The sequence below is a fragment of the Electrophorus electricus genome, chromosome 3, assembly GCF_041902795.1.
Source record: "Electrophorus electricus isolate QZ-2024a chromosome 3, ASM4190279v1, whole genome shotgun sequence".
Classification (NCBI taxonomy): domain Eukaryota; kingdom Metazoa; phylum Chordata; class Actinopteri; order Gymnotiformes; family Gymnotidae; genus Electrophorus; species Electrophorus electricus.
The window spans coordinates 5,552,360-5,573,081 of record NC_137499.1 but is presented as its reverse complement, the minus strand read 5'-3'; the positions used below and the strand labels follow the sequence as shown (position 1 = coordinate 5,573,081).

The 20,722-nt window shown below is 44.5% G+C and overlaps 1 protein-coding gene across 4 annotated transcripts in view; it reads left to right on the top strand.

Moving 5' to 3' along the window:
- Nucleotides 1-20,311, top strand: part of furina (furin (paired basic amino acid cleaving enzyme) a) — a 63,814-nt gene extending 43,503 nt beyond the window's left edge. For all 4 annotated transcript variants that reach the window (XM_081709993.1, XM_035520215.2, XM_027004499.3 and 1 more), the window contains 9 exons: nt 2,779-2,951; nt 6,408-6,620; nt 7,909-8,009; nt 8,695-8,798; nt 9,073-9,190; nt 12,416-12,595; nt 12,744-12,868; nt 14,357-14,476; nt 15,719-20,311. In XM_081709993.1, coding sequence (XP_081566119.1) covers nt 2,779-2,951; nt 6,408-6,620; nt 7,909-8,009; nt 8,695-8,798; nt 9,073-9,190; nt 12,416-12,595; nt 12,744-12,868; nt 14,357-14,476; nt 15,719-16,341 — 1,757 coding nt within the window. In that variant the 3' untranslated portion in view covers nt 16,342-20,311. The remainder of the gene's footprint in view (nt 1-2,778; nt 2,952-6,407; nt 6,621-7,908; nt 8,010-8,694; nt 8,799-9,072; nt 9,191-12,415; nt 12,596-12,743; nt 12,869-14,356; nt 14,477-15,718) is intronic.
- Nucleotides 20,312-20,722: the final 411 nt, after the last annotated feature.

The window sequence follows — 20,722 nt, the reverse complement described above, 5'->3', positions numbered from 1 at the left end:
CACCCAATCCTGCGTGTTCTCTGAGGAACTGCCGGGCAAGAAAGACTCTAGTTAAATATTACTCTGGGTGTCTACTCTCATCTTAGCAACATGATCCCCAGTTAGGTTTTGACTTAGCTGTGCCTCTCTGGGTGTGGCACAGCATGATGAATAGGACACAGGAACCGCTGACATTTGTTATTCATTTGCTAGTGTAGGTTTGTGTTTCATATAGAACGTGTATATAATGAGGTCACTCGGGCCACACCCTCGGAGTAGCTCACATTTTTGCTTTTGCCTACATTTATTTATTTATTTACTTACTTACTTATTTTCTTTATTTATTTTTTTCTTCCAGTTTCGAAAATGAGAAATTTAGCTTCAGCATCATGTAACATGCATAATGGTCCATATGTGTGCAGGAGGAACTGATTATTTGCTTAAAAATGAATTTAGATATGTACAAATTCGTCAACATTTGACAGTCCAGAAATGATTGAACACAGCCTCTTTAAATATTCATGTTGACAAATTAGTTTTTGCCTTGGTACCAACTCCGCCTGTCTATCAGATATTCTCCTCTGGCTAGCTGAGTTAAGATGGAGACACAGCAGATCCTGTATGAAGGTTTCATGTATTCTAAATGAAGCAGCATTTCAGAATGGCTTTGAAACACATTCTCAACTGTCCAAGCAAGCTGCACTCAGCCTATGGAAAATGTTCCGAATCTTCCTTCTCCCTCCGCTACCCTTTAATATCCATTTCTGATGCCCCAGTTGAGACTTTTGGCAAACCATTTTCTTTTCGTAGACCATAAGGGAATTTTCCGGCATCCTCCTTTTGAAGCTGTTTTTAGTTCGTGGAACAATTTTTTTTTTTTTTGGGGGGGGGGGGTAAATCTTGTACATGTGTCCATGTTCCCTGCTCGACCGTAACACACGTAGTATAAGCGCCACACTCTTCATGCTCTATGGGAGCCATCCAGCTCCTTTATTACTGGCCTTGACCTCGTTTCCATGTAACAGAGCCTCTGCTTCAGTCAGCTTTTAATGAGATGTGGCAGATGTTAAGCAGCTGCCCTCTCTGTGTATTCACCTTGTGTCCTCCAGAGGCTGCAGAAGTAAAGAGACTGACCTGAGGAAGAACTAGAGAGCTGCTTTGGAAAGCTGACCCACACCAACGGATCTGCCTTCTGTTAACCAATATCTTTAGAAGGTGGAGAGAGGACCATGGTCTATATTAGACACTGTACAGGGAGTCTTACCTCCACTGCCAACACTCATTAGCCATAAGTATTGGTCTGAAAGGGCTTGGAGTAAGAGGAAAATCCACTGTTGGAATTGGCTTGTTAAAAGATCTGACACAAATGGTTGGCGAAATCTCCCTCTGAGAATTTGTGTTCGCATTGAATGTGCCAAACGTCTGCACTCCTCCTCCAGTCTTTTGTTTCATATGTATCCTGATAAGGAGCCACAATCAGCTTCCCAAGTGTCCTTGGGGGATTTGAAGATGTTTAAAATTCAGACCCAGGGTTGGGAACGTCTCTCACTGGTATCTGTCCTGCTGTAGCTGCCTGTTGCTACACAGCGGAGACTGCTCTAGTTCTGGGATTTCTTTCTGAAAAAATGAAAGCACTTGACTGTTATAGCCTGTATGAGGGCATCACAGGTAACCTCAGACACTTGTGCATCAATGAACCACGCACATTGATTTCCCAGTGCGCAGGTGCTTTAACTTGGCTGTCAAGGGGGTTACATATAGATTCTACCTAAGAGAACTCACCAGGTTTGATTCCAAATCAATGGCTGTAACTAAAGTGTGGATGGCATTTTCGGACTGATGGGCTCTGCCACCACCCTAGGCCTCCTGCAGGTATTAAGGTTCTCCCTGTACAGAGTAGTGGAATCTGATAAGATAGTCTTCCATTATTCGGCCTTTATAAAGGAGAGCCTGACACCGCAGGAGAAGGCGGTGGTCTGTCAACTGTATAGAGGTTTGGGTGAGAATATTTTCACCCCCCCTTTCTCTTTCTCAGCTTAGACATATACTTTATATTCTCTGCAGTCTCCACTGAGGTGCTGTTGTTATGCCATAGATGCCTTAAGCTCTTGGAGTTGATTCTTTCTGGAACCTTGTTGCATCCAACACTGACTACTGGGATACTTTCTCGTTTGGCTGGTTTTATGTGCCAACCTGCTTTACCCCAAGGATTGTACATGGTGTAAAGGCAACTTTTATATCCATAAATGTTTACGACCATGACTTGTATTCGTAAACCAACTCTGTAGCAGACAGGATGTTATATATTTGTTTTTGCGACTTAAAACACCATAAAAAGGGTGGAAATCTGATTCTCCTCTGAGGTGCTTTTATGACCTCTGGTGCTTCATTCTCCCTCAGGTAATGGGAGTAATCTGTTATCATCAGGGATCCATCCTGGCCATGCAACTACATTTCTTAAGAGAGATAAAAAAGCAACAAGAGCTTATGACTCTCGCTCATAAGTTTCTGTCAAGTGTGACCTAAAGTTTATAATTAGGAAAAAAGGGGGGGGGTATTTTTTTTTTTTTTTTTTTTTGGTTTTTTTTTTTGTTTCTTTTCTTTTTCTCTACTACTTAAAGTGCTCAACAGGCCACTGTTGTCTAGATGCATGCTCATTTTCAATGTAAGATGTGCGAGCGCACACACACAATGAAGCACAGATTTAAGCCTGTAATGTGGATTGCAGAAAGCTCCTTAGCATAATGCCCAGAGCAGGTTGCACGTTACTCCAACCTAAGCAAGGGTGTGTTGTGGCAGGCGTGAGGATGTTGGATGGCGAGGTGACGGATGTGGTGGAGGCCCAGTCTCTAAGTCTCAACCCTCAGCACATCGACATCTACAGTGCCAGCTGGGGACCCGAGGATGACGGCAAGACTGTGGACGGACCCGCCAAGCTGGCCAAAGAGGCCTTTCTGCGAGGGGTGACTGAGGTAGGGGGTGGGTGGCTTGTGTTTACCAAGTGTTTTAATACAAGAATTTTAAGCTTGTTTAATGACCCCAATTTATGTTTATTCCTTGATTAGTCACTGTGAAATGAAATTATATTTTAATTATTTTATACATAATTCAGTTATGTTTTAATTTTATTAATGCTATGTATCTTTTTACAACTACTCGTGCTGTTCACGCATGAGCCAAGTTAAAAACGTTCTCAACTACTGTAAATGGTGTCCATTGGTCAGTCAAAGTTGGTGCCGGAATACATCACCACACCTCAAAATTGTTAACATTTTTCAAGGGCAGCAACTTGCGGTCCAAAATGCTGTGATGTGTACATTCAAGGGCAGAAACATGCTGCCCAAAATACCCCCCCTCCCTCTTGAAGTCACTGAGTGTGAAGGGAGAGCTTGATTCGCTTCCAGCACGCGCTGCTGGTGAGCGCCTCGACTCATATTAGCAGTTAGCAGTCAGAGTGACATTCGTTTAATTTAAATGTCACATTAAAGGGTCATTTTCAGCGAGAAATCTTTATGCAGCTTCCCCAGAGCGCATGTGATGTAGACATTCTTGATGCCTAATTGCTTCACGGGCTACGTGCTAAACTGCCATAACATGAAAAGCAGAGGAACACTATTCATTACAGCCCTTCTTATTCTCCTACTTTCTCTCTCCCACCTGCCCACCCCAGACATGCTGCTGGAGCAGTCAGTCTGGCATGTAGCCAGCAGGCAGACAATGGGCCGGCTCAGAGCCAGAGCTTTGGCTACTCTGCTACGTTGTGCATGTTGGTACTACCAAAGCAAAACAACGGTTATACGTTAACTAATGATTACAGCGGTGAATAGGAAAGACTGTAATTTACTTTAATTATAGGTGCATTGAAGTAGTTATCCATGTGTAGGGATGAGTTTTGCATTCATGCAATGTACAAACTAATCTGTCTAAAGGGTTATGACACATTTTGTCTGGTTAAGAGGCCTCAACACTGAGCAATGGGAAACTCATAAGGCTTGTGGGATCTTGATGCAATGTCCGTGTGTACACACAAGGCGCACTGAATCACCACCACACCCTTAATGTTAAATCGATGCTGAAACACGTATGAAGAAAATGCAGCTTTTGGTGGGAGAAAGGAATTCATCACACACTGCAACTTTTATTAAATCGAGACAACCCTTGCTAGAAGTGATTCATTTAACAAGCGTCATGTGAATTTAATGAGCAAATAATACAAGTTGGTGGAGGCAATGTCAACCAATGGCTTATTGATGCTCCAGTGGCGTGTGTGTGCGTGCGCGTGTGTGTCGCATCACAGTCCTGGTTCTGACTCACTGGTATGGGATATCACCAAGTCCCAGTCTTTTTAAAATTCAAAGCTAGGGAAGGACCCTCCATCTGATTTCAAGAACCCAAACTCTGTGCAGGTTTCTTTGGCTTGAAAATTACTGAAAATGACAGACAGGATAGTTGACACCGGGGTACAACAGCCTTTCCAGGGAAATTGATGACTGGTATTATTAACTATCAAAGTGGGTAGGCTGGAGTATGCCATCCTACTGCATACCCACATGATGGCTGCAGATGCTCCAGTACCCAGGGTCTTGGGGCAAAAAGATTGGTGTGCCTGTTTGTATTTATATTATTTATTGTGCATCTTCCCAGTCCCGGGCCTAATGCCCATACCTCATTTTTACGCGGCGTATGGCCTAAAAATGGACCATCAGGTAAGCCTGCAGAACATTAGACAGGTAGTACCTGTCACGGGTAATACTGCTAGGGTCATATTTCTGAATTTGGGGTAATGCCATTTACTAATGCCAGTGTCTGTCCTGTGGTCCGGCCATGAATTACCGTTCGAGGCCCAGGCGGGGAGATTACCACTGGCAGCCACTGCCCTGGATGCATTTAGCATAAACCCTACTCCCATATTGATTTGACAGTCCGAGTTATGATTAAGTGCTGTTGCGGTAACATCCTCCACTGGGACAGGTACCCAAGGTGTGTGGAATGCTTGACATACTCGACAGTCCTTCCCTGGCTCCGTCTCTCCTGCTGCTACCAGGGAGACCACACAAGCTAAATTGCCATTACATTGTTGTTTGACTCTGAAAGCCCACTATTCCCCCCCCCCCTTTTGTACCTTTTGAGACTGAAAATAATGCCAATATTATCACACAGATGGGGTCCATTATTCCTACAGTAAGGTTTTGCATGCAATTATCAGGAAAACAAGGAGAGAAAAGACCAAAGAGTCTGCATAAGAATGTTGATAGGCAGCTATATCTATCAAGTTATAATACCAATGCTAAAATATATTGACATCAACAGGGCCAAGGAGTACTTCCTTGCTGTGTGGTGCAGCCGAGGAGCAGGTCCGTATACAGCTTCACATAATTATATTAATCTTCTTGAGGAGGTCCAGGCTTCCACCGTTTTACCATTGGTAGGCCCAAAGTGTTATCGAGGCTGTGCGCTTTTTAGGCCCCGCTCTTGCTAGTATGACACATGGCGCGTTCAGAGTGCCTGCCAGGTAATGGCCAGCATCAAGATTCAATTCGGGGCATGAGATCTGTCTGTCATAACAAAGCCCAACATGCACAGCGAGAGCGCCTCTCCAAACATGGGAGTGGGCACCCGCCATCCAGCAGGTGCGTAAATCTACCCACAAAAAAAGTGCACTGGCCAATGAGCTAGAGTCTTGTTTTTAATACTCTCCTCTTGCCCCACCCTCCCCTCTCAGGAGACACAGAATTGTTGAGAATTATCGGTACTGCAGAGGGGTGAGCAAACAAAGTGTGATCAAAGCTAACGAGCGAGCAACATCTGAACTAAATTAGTGGCACCATTTGCCTATCCGCTAACACCAGGGCGAAACACAAGCCATGTGGGACCTTACAGGCTGCCCCTTTAATGTGCTGCATGCATGTGCCCCTCCTTATCGCATCGGGTGGGCTGCTTTCGTGCTGCTCGTTTGCCAGCAAGGTTACCCAGGAAAACCCAGTGGAGTTAAAAGCCTTTTGTCTTTTAAGGATATGAACAGAGTAATGTACACTGGGGACATTTGGTGTTTATCCATAGTCCACCTTCACTTTTTTTTTTAATGATTAATATATTAGTCTTTCTTGGCTTTCCAGTGTTACTGGGAGCTAGAAGCCATTTGGAGAACAGCAGCTGCCCTGAAACTGGTCACTGCCTGCCAAAGTACGGTTTTCAAGTTTCCCTTCAAGTTTCAGTCCCCCTCCGTTCAACAATGTTAAGGTGCTCAGAACCAGATGTCCATGGTCTGCTGCCAAGTCTCGGTGGTCTTTCAAAGGGGCTCCTAAGAGGGGTTTTGCAGTAGAGATACTAAGAGAAACTCTAAAGCCACTGTCACTAACTGTGTGTGTGTGTGTGTGTGTGTGTGTGTGTGTGTGCATGCGTGCCTGGATTTCTGTTATGCGGCACAGGGTCGTGGCGGCCTTGGCTCCATCTTCGTCTGGGCGTCGGGGAACGGTGGGCGGGAGAAGGACAGCTGCAACTGTGACGGCTACACCAACAGCATCTTCACGCTGTCCATCAGCAGCACCACGCAGTGCGGCATGGTACCGTGGTACAGCGAAGCATGTTCTTCCACCCTGGCCACCACCTACAGCAGCGGAGGCTCCAACGAGAAACAGATCGTAAGTCTACCTCACCGTGCTGAGCAGATCTAGCAGAGCTGGAGCAGAGAAGTACAGGCCTGAGTACCGACGCGTCTGTTTATGCCCACTCGGCAAAAGCAGTGCGGCTCCGAATTTATTCGCTTTTCGCAGTTCGGTTTTATTTTTGATGTGGACATCCTTTTTGATCTGCTGGTAGAAACATCATGGATTTGCAAGCGGTAACATGTGCACCTCAGCCCAAGGTTAGAGAGGCCGTTGCTTCCAGGCTCTGACAAATATGGGAGGGGGGGAAAAAAGCGTATGGTATTTGAACATGCAGTCCCACCGGGGGTTGCTGAGGGTGGACCGCAGAACACTGAGTGACGGCAATGAGGAAAGCATGTGGTGTGTGTGGCCCCAGTCGGAGGGGAGCAGATGCTCTCACCCTCGAGGTCTGTATTGTGTTTCACAACGCCGGAGCCACTGCCAAAGTGCTTTCCCAGACCGCCAGGCCTCTGCTGTATGGCGTCCGTCGCTTTGTACGCAGCTCTGGTCCCAAGCCGCAGCAGGCGGTAAGCTCATACCGTTGCCGTGCTGCTCTCGGCCCATCGTGCCATTTGGGCTCGTTTCCAGTTCCATTTGTGGGACCTTTACCACACCAGGAAGGTGTGCCCAGATGTTTTCCCCTAATCCAGAGGTGGGTTGTTTTTCTTTAATTTTTTTAAATGCATTATTTTTTGGGGGGGGGGAGAGAAGAAATCACCCTCATTTCAGAAATGTGTTTTTTCTGCCTGTTGGAGCTCGCCATTGGCTGCTGATTCCTAAACAGTGAAGGCTGCGACAGGCAATCACAGCCCCCAGCCCCCCCGGGCTCTGAAGCTCCGTTTCGATTGAGCGGAGTGAAAGCCTTTGCACGTCCAGTCTCCGAACTGTCACTCAGCTGCTCGATCATTTTTAGCACTTAGTCTCAACGTAGGCAGCTCAGTCTCACTCTGTGCACATCCGGGGACATCTCTCTGCTCTGTCATATGCAACAGTCGCTCGCTCTTCCTCCATCCCTCTCTTTATTTTATTTATTTATTTATTTATTCGTCTCCCTCTCTTTCTATGTCTTTCTTTATTTGGTTGTGTCCCTCTTTGCGCCTTTCCTCCCGTCATCTCTGCCTTAAGGGCTAATTGCGCTGGGCTTTTAGCCCCTAGTGTTTTTTTTTTTTAAAAATTAAAGATTCAAATGTCTGGCTCAACTCCTGAGCTTGCACAAGCTGTGGGCCATTCAAGAAAATGGTCTTCACAGCACTCCCTAACTGTTGTTCTCCCCTGTCCACAGATCACTACAGATCTCAGGCAGAAGTGCACGGACTTCCACACGGGCACATCAGCATCAGCTCCTCTGGCTGCTGGCATAATAGCCCTCGCCTTGGAGGCCAAGTAAGTGCAAATTATGGACTTGTACATAATTTATAGAGAAAGAATAGGAAATGCATTCCACAAACCTACCTTGTTGTTGTTGTTGTTCATATTTGTTAGGGAAAGCATGTTTCATGAGATATTGGACAGCTGCAGTTTGACCAGGGGTTGATGCCAACACGGCTCTCCCAAAACTTGTCGAGTTGTGTTGACTTCTCTAGTGTTGTGCTTGGGGAGAATGTTTCTGAAGGCAGTTTCAAGGTGTGGCAGTAGGCAATTTTGGTAAACTGTAAAATACTAGAATGACTCTAAATAGCAATAGATGGTTTCTGAAATAGCTTGTGGTTCTTCATTATCGCAACCATTACTTGATACAGATCGATACAGTGTAGAGATCAATAGAGTGCTACGTTCTTTTTGGTGAGGGTTGTTTCAGACCTTCCAACTCCTTCCCATTTAGCCTGCCTACGAGCCACTGTATAACCTTGCCATGTTCTCACCTGTAGGCATTGGTGACCTTTAGCAAAGAGCAGGGCCAGCTTCTTTAAGACAACCTTCCTGTAAAAACAGTCCTGTAACTGATATTAAATGCTGAAATGTTTTGCTGCCAGCAACTGAGAGTGATCTAAATTAAAGGTCTCAGTGGTGAAAAGTTTAGAGGGGAGTCAGGAGGGGAACGGTTTTAACATGCCGTCTGTCTCTGTAGCAAAAACCTGACATGGAGGGACATGCAGCACCTGGTAGTGAGGACATCTAACCCCGCCCACCTGCTCACAGACGACTGGAAGACCAATGGGGTTGGCCGCAAAGGTACTGAAAGTGGACCCTGATGCTTTTCTCTGTCCTCCTGCCCTCTCTGTGTGTTCTCCAGCTGTGCCCGACCCACTGAGCATCTTGTGATTTTGTGCCAATCGATGACATTAGCATTCATTATAGCAACAAGGAATGCATAAGCCCTCCTTGCCAGTTGACCAGATGCCCCATGATGTCCGCGTCTGCTTGGGCTCCAGTTAAGATGTACCTCCTGCTATTTCCTGGTTGCTTTTGGCAGTATTGATTTCCTCTCCATCTCTCTGACCTCCAGTAAGCCACTCATATGGTTATGGCCTGCTGGATGCCGCTGCCATCGTGGCCCTGGCCCAGAACTGGACCAACGTGGGCCCTCAGCAGAAGTGTGTCCTCTCCATGGTGTCTGAACCCAGGTGAGTTGGCACACTGTGTTGCCTTTGACTCCTCCCCCTAACGCCATTAGTGTCTCTAATAACAAATGAGGCTTATGGGCTCCATTCAGACCATGCTAACCACTCCTAACTAGCATTTAATCATTCTTAAATCAACATTTTTTTGTCATTTCATTAACATGCCTCCTGCGCTAACGTGGTTAACGAGGCTCTCCCTGCAGTGCGTTACACGATGTTTGGAATTCCATGCATCTCTGCCCTTGAGGAAGCACATGACCAGCCTGGCTGTAACTGGGGGTGTGCGCGGCAAATTCACAAGTGCCTGCACACCATGTTTGATCACGCATCGCGTTTGCACACAGCATGAGCGAAGATTGAAACGCTCCACCTGGTTTGATGTTATGCCTTCGGCGGAGGGGCTCATGTCCTACTCACCCTGCTTGTCTGCAGGAAATAATTACTTGCAGATGAGCCTGTACGCTGCTCTCGTATCTCTTCTGACAACTACATCCTCCCCCCCATGTACATAAGCCCGTACACAAGCCCTCTTCATCTCTGTGGAGTGGCTTGCTCTCTCTTCTTCACCTCCATTTTGGTTCCCCCTTGTTGTGGAAGAGATCAGAGGGCTTTGGAGCGAAGCCCAGTTCATCGAGCGCACTGGAGCGGTCACAGTACTGCATCAGTTCTGTGGCAGCTTGGAGATTACGCTATGACCACACCGATCCTCCTGACATCACACCCACCCTCTTTAGCCCGCAAACATCCCGCCGCCCTCAGCAATGCTTAGCACCGGAAGGCCGACTGGGAACCGCTGTCTCCACTGCTCATATTAAGCTGCTCTCCCTCCTAGTTCACTAATACGACTGGACTGTTCTAAGCTCCTTACAGGATTATGGCATAGGGCGATCCTGGTACCTAGTCTCTATGGAGTGTTTTCAGCGCATACTTGCACGAGCACAACACTATTCGAGCAGCCTGTTGTGGTCATAGCTCTAAACTGAATAGAAGGCCCCCTGGGGTATCACATATGTATGACGACCTTGTGCTGACATGTCGGTTTCAACAAGCCTTTGTCTATGCCAGAGTTTCCCAACCCAGATCCTTGACTACCCTCTCACAGACCAGATTCAGAGTGACTTTTCTGTGTCTCTAACCCATCCTCCACCATATTCTTCCTGCTACATCATAGTTGAGTGCCATTTTGGCTAGCTAGTTGGGTTTGTTGGAGAACTCGCCACATATGCTTTGTAACTGTTTTTGCATTTCATTAGCGCATATTGATTCCCTTGCCAACGTCTAGTTGTTTTGTGGGCGTGTTGATTAAAAATGTAAGCATATTTAGTTGGCTAAACTTACGAGCAGGGATTTGTCACTCCAAATTAGTTTATTTCAACTGAAGATTTTTGGTGAACTGTTTGATATGAACCCAAAATGCAGCAATCCACTTAATATCTTCACATTTACAGTATAAATGGTCCAAATTGTTTTTTGCATGCTCGTAGCTTTTAGTCTTTATGTAATAACCTTTTATAGGTCAAATATTGCAATGCACTGTGTAGCATGCACTGGCCCAGCTGTAGCAGCCAAAATGTAAGGTTCATCTTGGACCACGTGTGAACTACATGCAGCCTACCATGTGAAATGTTTGTACAGTATTTCTATTTTGTGCCAAAACTGGCCCAACAGTAGACACATTCAAGTTCTGGCTGTGTTCACTCATTTGCTATCTGGGAAAGTTAATATAACACAAACTCTTCCTCTAAGTCTTTTCAGCATGTTACGTGTATGATGTAATCAACTTGTGTCCTTATTTAGCATATTTAATAAACAGCAAAGCCTACTGGTAATGAAATTATGACTAAAAACATGAGCTGACTGCTGCTTGAGCTGATTCAAAACTGCGCAGAAAGAACTCACGGGTTCCGATTGTAAAAGCAGTTAAGTTTACATGGCCATAATCCCTCCATTTACCCTGTTATTAAAAGATCTTCTGATTTGGTTTGAAATTCCATGAGGATTAATCTCACTCGGCTTAGTCTGTTTACATTTTGGTGTTTAGTTTGTGGGTTTAGCTGGTTGAAAGGTGGTGGTGGGGGGGAACTGGCTCAAACGCTGTTTGCTCTGGTGAAAATGTGGCCTGCAAGTCTAATTGACGCCTGATTTAGGGTTTTCATTGTTCCAAACAAACCAGACTTGGCACTGACTAGTTAATAAGACCTTCATGCCTTAAATGGTGTGTTGGACCTAAAATATGCAGTGCGGCTCTTTAAAGCGCTCTTCTGGAGGATCTGGCAAACACATCAGACGGTGGGTGGTCCTACAAGAGACCGTTCAGAAACCCTGCTGATAAGTAGGATGATTTACAGTAACACCCAGATCATCTCAGCCATGCTGTGTTCCAGAAGTGAAGTCAGAATGGACAAAGTGTTTCTATGCCCTGTACGCACAATGCACATTGTTAGAAGTGACCTCATTCAAATTGCACAAGTTGTCCAGTGCATGCATGTTTTGATGGTGTTTGTTTATGCAAATAAATTGGTTGGAGTGGAGCATAAATGACGCACATTTATTCACATAATCAGATTTACCAACTTAAGTCAAATAAGTTTTCACTTAAGATCAAGTAAGTGAAGCAGAAATTGGAACGCATTGAATGAATCTTGTTCCCTGAAATTTAAAAATGTGTCTAATCAGTTGACGCTCATCTCATTGACGCCTTCCCTCACTTGAGGCTGGCCAGCCCCATCTTAAACATCAGACATGGAAGAAAGCTTCAGGGTTTTCAGCCAAAGCTGAGGGAACAGAAAAGGTGTTCTGCATTCACATTAATCCATAAAACAAACGAACACAAAACCCATAATATTGTGACATCAGTGCACCTTGGAGCAGCAAAAAATTCCACTTTAAATGCTTTGCCCGTTTTAACTCGTGTCACTATTCGTAGGATAATTAAAAGTGGATTATGATTGCCATCGGGAAGCAAGTCTTCATTTTTAGCAATGTTTTGCCCATTGATGGACTCCCTGCTCAGCTTGTAGCTCCAATCATTCTGAATAAAAAAGGCTGACACTACAGAGGACTGTGACTAGTTACACTCTAAACCCAAAGCTATCTGTAGCAATGCAGATGGAATTGGGTTTCTTTTCTTTTCTTAAACTAATCCTAGAAACATTCTGCCATATCTATTAAATAAATGCTCAATTACAGAAGGTGTCCAAGTTGTTTTTTGTGCTGTCTTGCTTTCAGGAACATTGCCAACCACTTGGTGATCTCCAAGAGCGTGGATGCATGCCAGGGGCAGCCCAATTTTGTGAGCTCTCTGGAGCACGCTCAAGCCCGGCTAACCCTGTCTTACAACCGGCGGGGAAACCTTGCCATCTACCTGATCAGCCCACAGGGCACCAGATCGACTCTGCTTGCTCCTAGGTCAGCAGTACCAGCGAAGTCCCAGCCTGTGATTCAGGCTAATAAAACTTGGCTAACTGTTCATTTTTCTGGCAAGCTTATGTGTACTGTACGGACTTTACAGATGAACATGAGCTGTTAACCATGCTTAACACCTTTTGTTCCCCAGACCTCATGACTATTCCTCTGAAGGCTTCAATGACTGGGCCTTCATGACCACCCACTCCTGGGACGAAGACCCTCGTGGCGAGTGGACACTGGAGATGGAGAACGTGGAGGGAGCCAGCGACTACGGTACCTCCTCCTTCCACCTATCCGTACCCCCCGACAGGTTTGAGTGTCCTCGTCTGCCAGCAGATCCATTTAATTCCCCCATTTATGCAGGAGCTGAAGCAGGGCGGCCGCTCAGGCAGAAAGGGCGAGCCTCGCTCCCTCCGTCCCAGAGCGCTGCATCCCTACTCGCTTTGCAATTGTAACTAACTGAACCCGATGATGCGCTCCACATTTCTGCATAGATGAGAGGGGTATTTCTGTCTGTAACAGACCTATGTTTGGAATATTTTTACATTTATTTTTCTCCTCAGTTGACGTTTAAAACCGACAGAGGAAAAACAGGCTGAAGTCATGGTCAAATGTTGGGATGACTTTGTTTAATGTCTGTAACATGCACACTATTGCTAGTGAGTGGACAGTAAGGATTAGCCATGTTGTCATAGCAACAGTTAATATATCCCTGGTTAGCAGTGTGTCGATTTATTGCAGTTCTTGATGTGCTTCACATAGCAGAGAGCTCATGTTCCTAGTCTTTCCTTCCCTGTTTTTTCCTCCAAATGCTCTTTGAAAAGCTTTCCCTAGGCTCACACCAATTGTTAAGTGACTACTTGACATGGACGTTTCAACCCAGTAAAAGCCTCTGCCTGCGCAAACTCTGCCACCATCTGAGGGGAGTAAAATGCCAGCCCCCCCCTCCAAAAGTGCTGTCTTGGCACTGGCCATTATGGCCAACAGTGCACCTTCCTCTAGCCTCCAAGTTCTACGTTCTGCCAATCAGGAGCATCGTTCCCCCCCCCCCCCAATCTACCCTCTCCCCATTCTATCCTACTACTTGCGCTTATGAAAACCCAGACTTTATTTCCTTTAGTTGTTTTCCTTCTCCACACCCTGTTGTAAATCTTATTAATTAAATCTGGCTAAATAAATCACAGGATGGTCAGGCGCGCGCGTGTGTGTGTGCGCGCGCACTCTCTCCCTCACCATCATACTGGCCAGAATCCCCTGCAGACCATAAATATGTGCCCAGATATTGCTTACCGTGTCCATTTGTCCCACTCCTCGACACGCACAACTGGTGTGTTTTACTTGAACAGGTCATCAATTTTGTGAATTGCTTAAATGTATTGACTGTATTGGCCTTAATGATTTAGTGAGCTGTAGGCTCAGCCTGTCTGCCTCAAAGCAGCTTTGAATGTAGTGTGTGAAAACGGTGCAGGAAATGAACCTCACACCAGCTTCAGACTGATTTGTTAAATAAACCTAAACAAGCAGCACATTCCATCAAAAGCTTGCATGCCAGTCCATAGCTGGTTTTCGTTGAGCCCATATCTCTTGCCAGAGCTTGGATGTGTTGATCTTGGACTTGCTGATTCTTAATGGAGGAAATCATAGCAATAGGGAACATGCTTCAAATCAGATGTAAGCCCCAAAGCTACCCCCTAGTGCTGAATTTACACTCGCGTGAGCTCGGTCTCGTTCTCAATTTCACTCTCCCCCTATCGCTCTCAGGCACTCTGACTCAGTTCACGTTGGTTCTCTACGGCACTGCTGCTGGCTCTTCTACACCAGACTCCAGCCAGCCTCCTGATGATGGTTGCAAGACCTATGACCTCAGTCAGATCTGCACAGGTGAGAGGCAGACTGTTGAAGGCAGGGCGCCACCTAAAGTGTAATGCCTGCATCTGCAGTGCAATACCAGGGAATTAATTTAATTTTATTTTTTTAAATGTTCAAAATGGTGAAAACGTATTCCACACAGGAACAAAATTTTTGAGGATGGATATGTACATTAAAACTATTAATAGAATAAATGACTCGCTAAATCAACTAATTTGGATGCATCTTATTGCCTTAAAACACACTTGATGGTAATGAGTCTTCAAACATTAAACTTATTCAAAACATATTTATTATTTATTTTCCTCCTTTTGCTTATTGACAGTCATATCCTGAGCCTGTATACCAAGGTCTTGGAGCAAGTTTACAACACTAGCTGCCATAGAATGCAATGGCCTGTTTTTCCACTGGAGCAGTTCTGTGGCTGAGCCAGTGTTTGGAAGCCCCCTGGGCTTGCATACCTTCTTCTGCACCTCCTGTCAAATGCAGGTTCAAAAGCACCAGGGGTAGCTGGCAACAGTTATTCCCAAACTCACGCTATCTGCCAGGAGCCTGGCGATGGTCGCCTTATTGCTGACTGAACGATGCCACTCCACCTAGAACTCTCCAAATGTCAAGAGCTGTTGGCTCAGATTTAGGAATAAAGTTATGTAGGCTCCGAATGAGGTGTGTGGGGTAAAAACTTAATTTGAACAAAGTGCAATGGTGAGCATTTGATTATTTGTTTAGCAGGCTCACATGCATGGACCACCAATCTTGGTGGGTGAAGATTTTAAAAAAGGAGATATCATTTTAAAGAAAAGGCTACAGGAAAACTAGGTCATTCACAGAGGTAACGCTCTGGAGCTGCACAGGTGATGGGCTTCCTTGTTGAGATTTTGAATTAGTCTGCCATGCAGTGCACGGGCCATAACACCAGGTGGTGTGGAATGGTGCAACACTGTTTGGCCCAGCTATGCTGGTGCTTCCACATGGCTGGCTGAACCATTCAGATTGGTTTAAGCATGCTTAGAGGTGAACATACTAGCCAGGGTTATTTTACTATGGCAGTGTGATGAGCAGTTTGTGCCTTTTATTTTATGTAGATCTGCATGTTCAAAATGCATAGTGTGAGGTTCCAGTTTGAAGCATAAAAAGCTGGTTTAATGTGGTTATAGGTCATATTCTCCAATAGGTTTTTTTTTTTTCCTTCTTCTATTTAAGCTTCCAAATTTAATCTATTAATGAAGGTTTTTTTCCTTTTTCTGTCTGCAGAATGCAACCCAGGCTTCTACCTGTTCCAGAAGGGCTGTGTGCGAGAGTGTCCAGAAGGCTTCACTCCAGCCACCCGCACTTCCTTCTCTACCAATGAAGTGATTCCGCTCCAGTACGCGGCCTGCCAGCCCTGCCATGTGCTCTGCCTCACCTGCAGGGGCACTGGCCCTCAGGACTGCCTCAGCTGCCCGCCACACCGCCACCTGGACCCGGTCACTAATACCTGCCTGCACCAGAACCAAATCCAGCGCGAGTCACCCGACAGCAACCCATACCAGCAGGTCTCTGGAGGCTCGTCCTGGGTCATGGGCCTGGAGCTCTCCTCCAGCCTGCCCGCCACCGTGGCAGTGCTCAGCTGTGCCTTCATTGCCGCCACCTTCGTGGCTGTGTTCGGCCTGCTCCAGCTGCGCTCCCACAACCTGACCAAGGTGTATTCACCAGAGGCGGGCCCAGTCTCACTCATGCGCACCGGCTTCGGCCTGGGCCTTGGCCGGAGAGGAGTCGTGTCCTATAAGGGCATCCCCACCGTGTGGCAGGAGGATGGCGCCAACTCCGAATCCGAGAATGATGAGTTCGATATCCACGAGAGAACTGCCTTTATCAAAACACAAAGTGCCCTTTAACCCTTTCCCACCCAGTTGGGGCCCCCGAGGCGTCAACCATTATGGCCCTCACCTCATTTCTTTTGATGGCCACTGTCATGTTTTCTTTCACGGGTTCCTTTCCTCTCCTGCTTCTCTTGGAGTTCAGTCCTGCTGTTTATTTATCTTAGTTCTTATAGCGGCGAGCTAGAAGGCCGGGACCACCCTGAGCATACCTGTCTGATCCACCTTTCCCATTTACCTGGCCTGCTCGCACATCTGTGCCTCTGTATGAAAGCCTCCAACACCAAATGGCTGGAAAGTGTTCAAGAACAGTTAATTGGTCCAGGTTGCCAGCAGGGTTCTCCAAAACCACAATAAAAACATGATTGTTATTTAGCCTCTCCCTCTTCATTTCAGTCCCATCTCCAAATGCCTAATGAGATTTAAGGGGAAAAAAAACAACTATGTAATTTGTATATGTGATGCATCAAAGATGGGTTAAGTACTTAATCACGACTGATTCATTTAGTGGGAAGTGAATCACTATGGAAGAACTTGCTGAATCTTGCCTATGCTGGGGGCCTTTCATTAATTTCCTTTTTTTTGGGGGGGATTTGAGGTTTGGAGTCATGAGGCTGGCATGTGTTTCTGTTTGTCTTTCTCACACACGCACACATTTACCGTGCAGACCCTGAGCATGATGCTCCCACAGAGCATTTTAAAAACACTGAACTCATGTGATGTTTTTTTTCTCTATTTGTTTACTAAAGGCAGTTTAAACTGCAGTAACCTTGAGTGCTCTCCTCCTCCCTTCCTCTCCCTCTCTGTCTTTCTCCCCCCCCATTTGTCCATCTCTCTCCATCTTGCCCTGTCTGACTTTCTCTGGCTCCCTGTAGGGGAGTTGTCCATACTCACTGGCAGTTTCTCTGAGCCAGTTCTACAGTGTTTGCACCGAGCAGAACACTCTTGCTTTCTTTTGCAGTTAAGGCTTTGGAAAAACACTAGTGGAGCTTCTCACTGTTGCTCTTGGAGAAGCCTTGAAATTATCGAGATGAGGCATTCACATTTCTTTCTTCTTATCTTTATATCACATGTAGATAATGTGACATGTTTTTTAGCAATGTAAAAGTGGCTTTTTGAAAATGAAACTACAAGGGCTCAAGTGAACCTATGAACATTTTAATGCAGCTATTAGGTGAATGAGGCAGGGATTCAGAAAAGATTTATTCTTTGACCTGGCTGGATCAGTAAAGAATTAGAATGTCAGGTTAATATTCATCATCTCTTATTTCAGTTCACAATGGTGTCCATTGTCAAATCCATAAATATTTTTGAACATGGAGGTTTTTTTAAATCACATTAGTCTCTCATTTTCTGTCCGTACATAAATAATTGTTGTATCATGGGGTTCCATCAGAGTTTATAGGGAGTTCTTTTTATAAAACAATGTCTGAGGGGATGGTTTGGAAGTGAATTGAAAGAAAACCATTGCTCTTTTCTGCTCTCTGAAATTCTAAACACATTTTCATATTTTCAGTAGTAACAAATAGCAGGTGTTTTTACTTTTTTTGTTTAAATACAAGTGACATGACACTAAGAACAAGCTGCACATCTCCCATTTTACTAGTGCAGTATGGAAGACTGCACTCAAGAAAGCATGTTATTTCAGTCATAGTTTGACTGTTGCCAAAACACTGTCGCTTCCAAAGTCTGCTGTGGATATTTATACACTATTAAATTCATAGAGCTGCAATGTTTGTAAATGAGTGTCTGCTCTGGGCCCAGTCTATGGCATACTGAGGGGCAATCTTGTAAGAAGCATTGGCATTGCTCAATTATTTTTTTGTTTGTTTGTTTTTGTTTAGTTTTTTGGTCATAATTATTACTTTATTTATTGTTTCTTGGGTTGTGCACTCAACCTTCATTGTAGTGCAAGGTTGTTTGAGCAATAGGTTGTCTCTCCAATTACAAATCTAATGAGTTTTATGTCGGTGAAATATCTTTTATCAGCATAAGTTATGCTGTATAATATCGTTTTAGGGAATAAGATCTTCCCTGTTTTTAAATCTTTAATTAAACTCTGTCTTGAGGAGATTTGAGTTACTGAAACTTTTAATTTGTTTACTCTTTAAAAATTTTTTTGTTTGTTTGTTTTTTTACTCTCAAAAAATGGACATAGGGTAAGGTGGTTTTTTGTGTGTTTGGAGGACATCTTTTTTGCTCTAATGTAAATTATGTATGTAATCATTTGTTCTTGCAGAGATATATATTTCACTTTATTACCCTGTCCTCTACCATAAATTTAGAAACATACAGTGCACATTATAGCAAGCAGAATTGAGGGGAAAAACTATACAAGTTGATCACCACTTGGTAAGCAAAAATAACCAAACATTTGATAATTACATCATGTGCACATTGCCCATTCTGTTTTTCATAAAACAAACAAGGGGGGGGGGAACCCCACTACAGTCTCTTTGATGCAGTTAGGAGACTCCAAAGGATCCCATCTCTTGAGATTCTGTTCTTTTTATTCATCAGAAACCTCCCTCATCCACTCCTGTGCAGCACAAATTCTCCTGTTTTGGGTTTAATGGTCCACATTTACCATCTAATCATGCTGGCACTAGTGCAAAAATATTCAGTTACATGATTTCTCCCAGAGTATCAGTTTAGAAAGGAAGGTGTTCAACAATAAATGTATGAATGTATATGGTGCAAAATGAATCCAGAGATCTAAAATTACCTCACGTTTGGATAGTTTAAATGTAATTTTACATACAGCTTTTAATAAGCATTAAATTAGTAAAAATAGATTTCTGCATGAACAATCTGATATTGAATGAGTTACTTTAATGTCTTGAGCAATTAAACAAAGCTTAGACAATAGCCTGTTAATAAACATTAGCATCCCCCCCCCCCCCCCCCCCCCCCCGTCGTCATGTATCAGTGCTGGAATTGTGAATTCAGCTGAATGCATTTCCCTAGGCGGTCAAATCCAGCCCTCGAATCTAGTCTGGCCCTGCACTTTGTAATGGCCTGTAGTTCACTGAGCAGTTAATGTATGTTTGGCCTCTCGTCAACACGCCTCACTCCTAAGCAAAGGAAGGGTGGAAAAACCTGCAGCATCCAGCTGCACATGACTGTGACTTTGATGCCCTTGCCCTGGGTCAGTCTTGGAAGCTTTAACTTTTAAACCAGCATGACAACTTCTCAATGGTAAAGTCTTAGTAAGAAACAAACATTAACCTTCTGTAGGTAGCGTCCCACAATGTTCAGGTACCTCTCCCATACTTTGATTCAATCTCTTCTCATTTCGTAAGCATTGTATCCTTTTGATTGTGTAGTAGACATGGCCTTCCAAAGCCCTCCAGACAGTAGTACTACAGGTAGGAGTGTGTAGTGGGCTATTTGAAAGCCATGACCAAAGACAGGAGTTTGAAAACTTGTCCACCCTAAATTTGCTGAGGGGCAACTAAGGAAAAAGTAACTGGAAAATTACCTTCATTTTAATGATCCCCCTACATACTTAAGACGGCTTTTCTCTGAATGGACCCCCGTCTTTCCTGCTATGACATGACTATGATCATGTTGCTGGTGGTTTCTGGTGCAGTCTGTGTGTGTGAGGAACGTGGGGTTGCCCTCTCAATGCTGTGGATGCATTGAACCCAAGGGCTGAATGTTCATCAACATCCATGTTCTCCTCAGATGAGTTGCACACACCAAGCCTTTTGGATTTGGCTGGACTTCTGATCCACCCCATTTTAATCATTCTTTTGACTGATGACTGCATCTACCTTAGTAACAGAGACCTATGAGACCATTTGAAGGACTATAGTATATATCTGAAACAACAAACTACACTAATATAAAGTAAGGCCTATTTTTGTGCATTGTCATATACATGTAATTTAAAGATTTTACCTTTTTTATTTTTCTCCTTTTTATTTAATTGATGTCAATATGCGGATTATAGATTCTACGAAAAATAAAGATCTATGCAAAGTTATCACCATTACCTCCTATGTTTATTTTAGGATTTATTTAAAGTTGTTGCTCCTCCTGCATGTTTTTCTTTGTGGAACAAAATTCAAATCTAAATTTTGGGTTATGTTGCTTTTCTTTTAGCTTGATTGTCTTTTATTGTTGACTATGACCACTATACAGAAATGCCACCAAAGCTCCAAAACAGAAATACCGTCCCAGGTAATTTTAACAATTGTATGTTTAAACATTGTCTTTAGTACAAACTAAGGAGTTGTGTAGGCCCTTCAATACGCTGTGTAAACTGAGCCCTGACGTTCAGCGAACGAGTGATTGTTTCCCACTACTTTCATCCGGCACACATACAGCCAATGAATGAGGGCGATGACTGTCCGAATCCTGGTGCACAGCTTGAATGTGTCTCTCTGTATAGTTG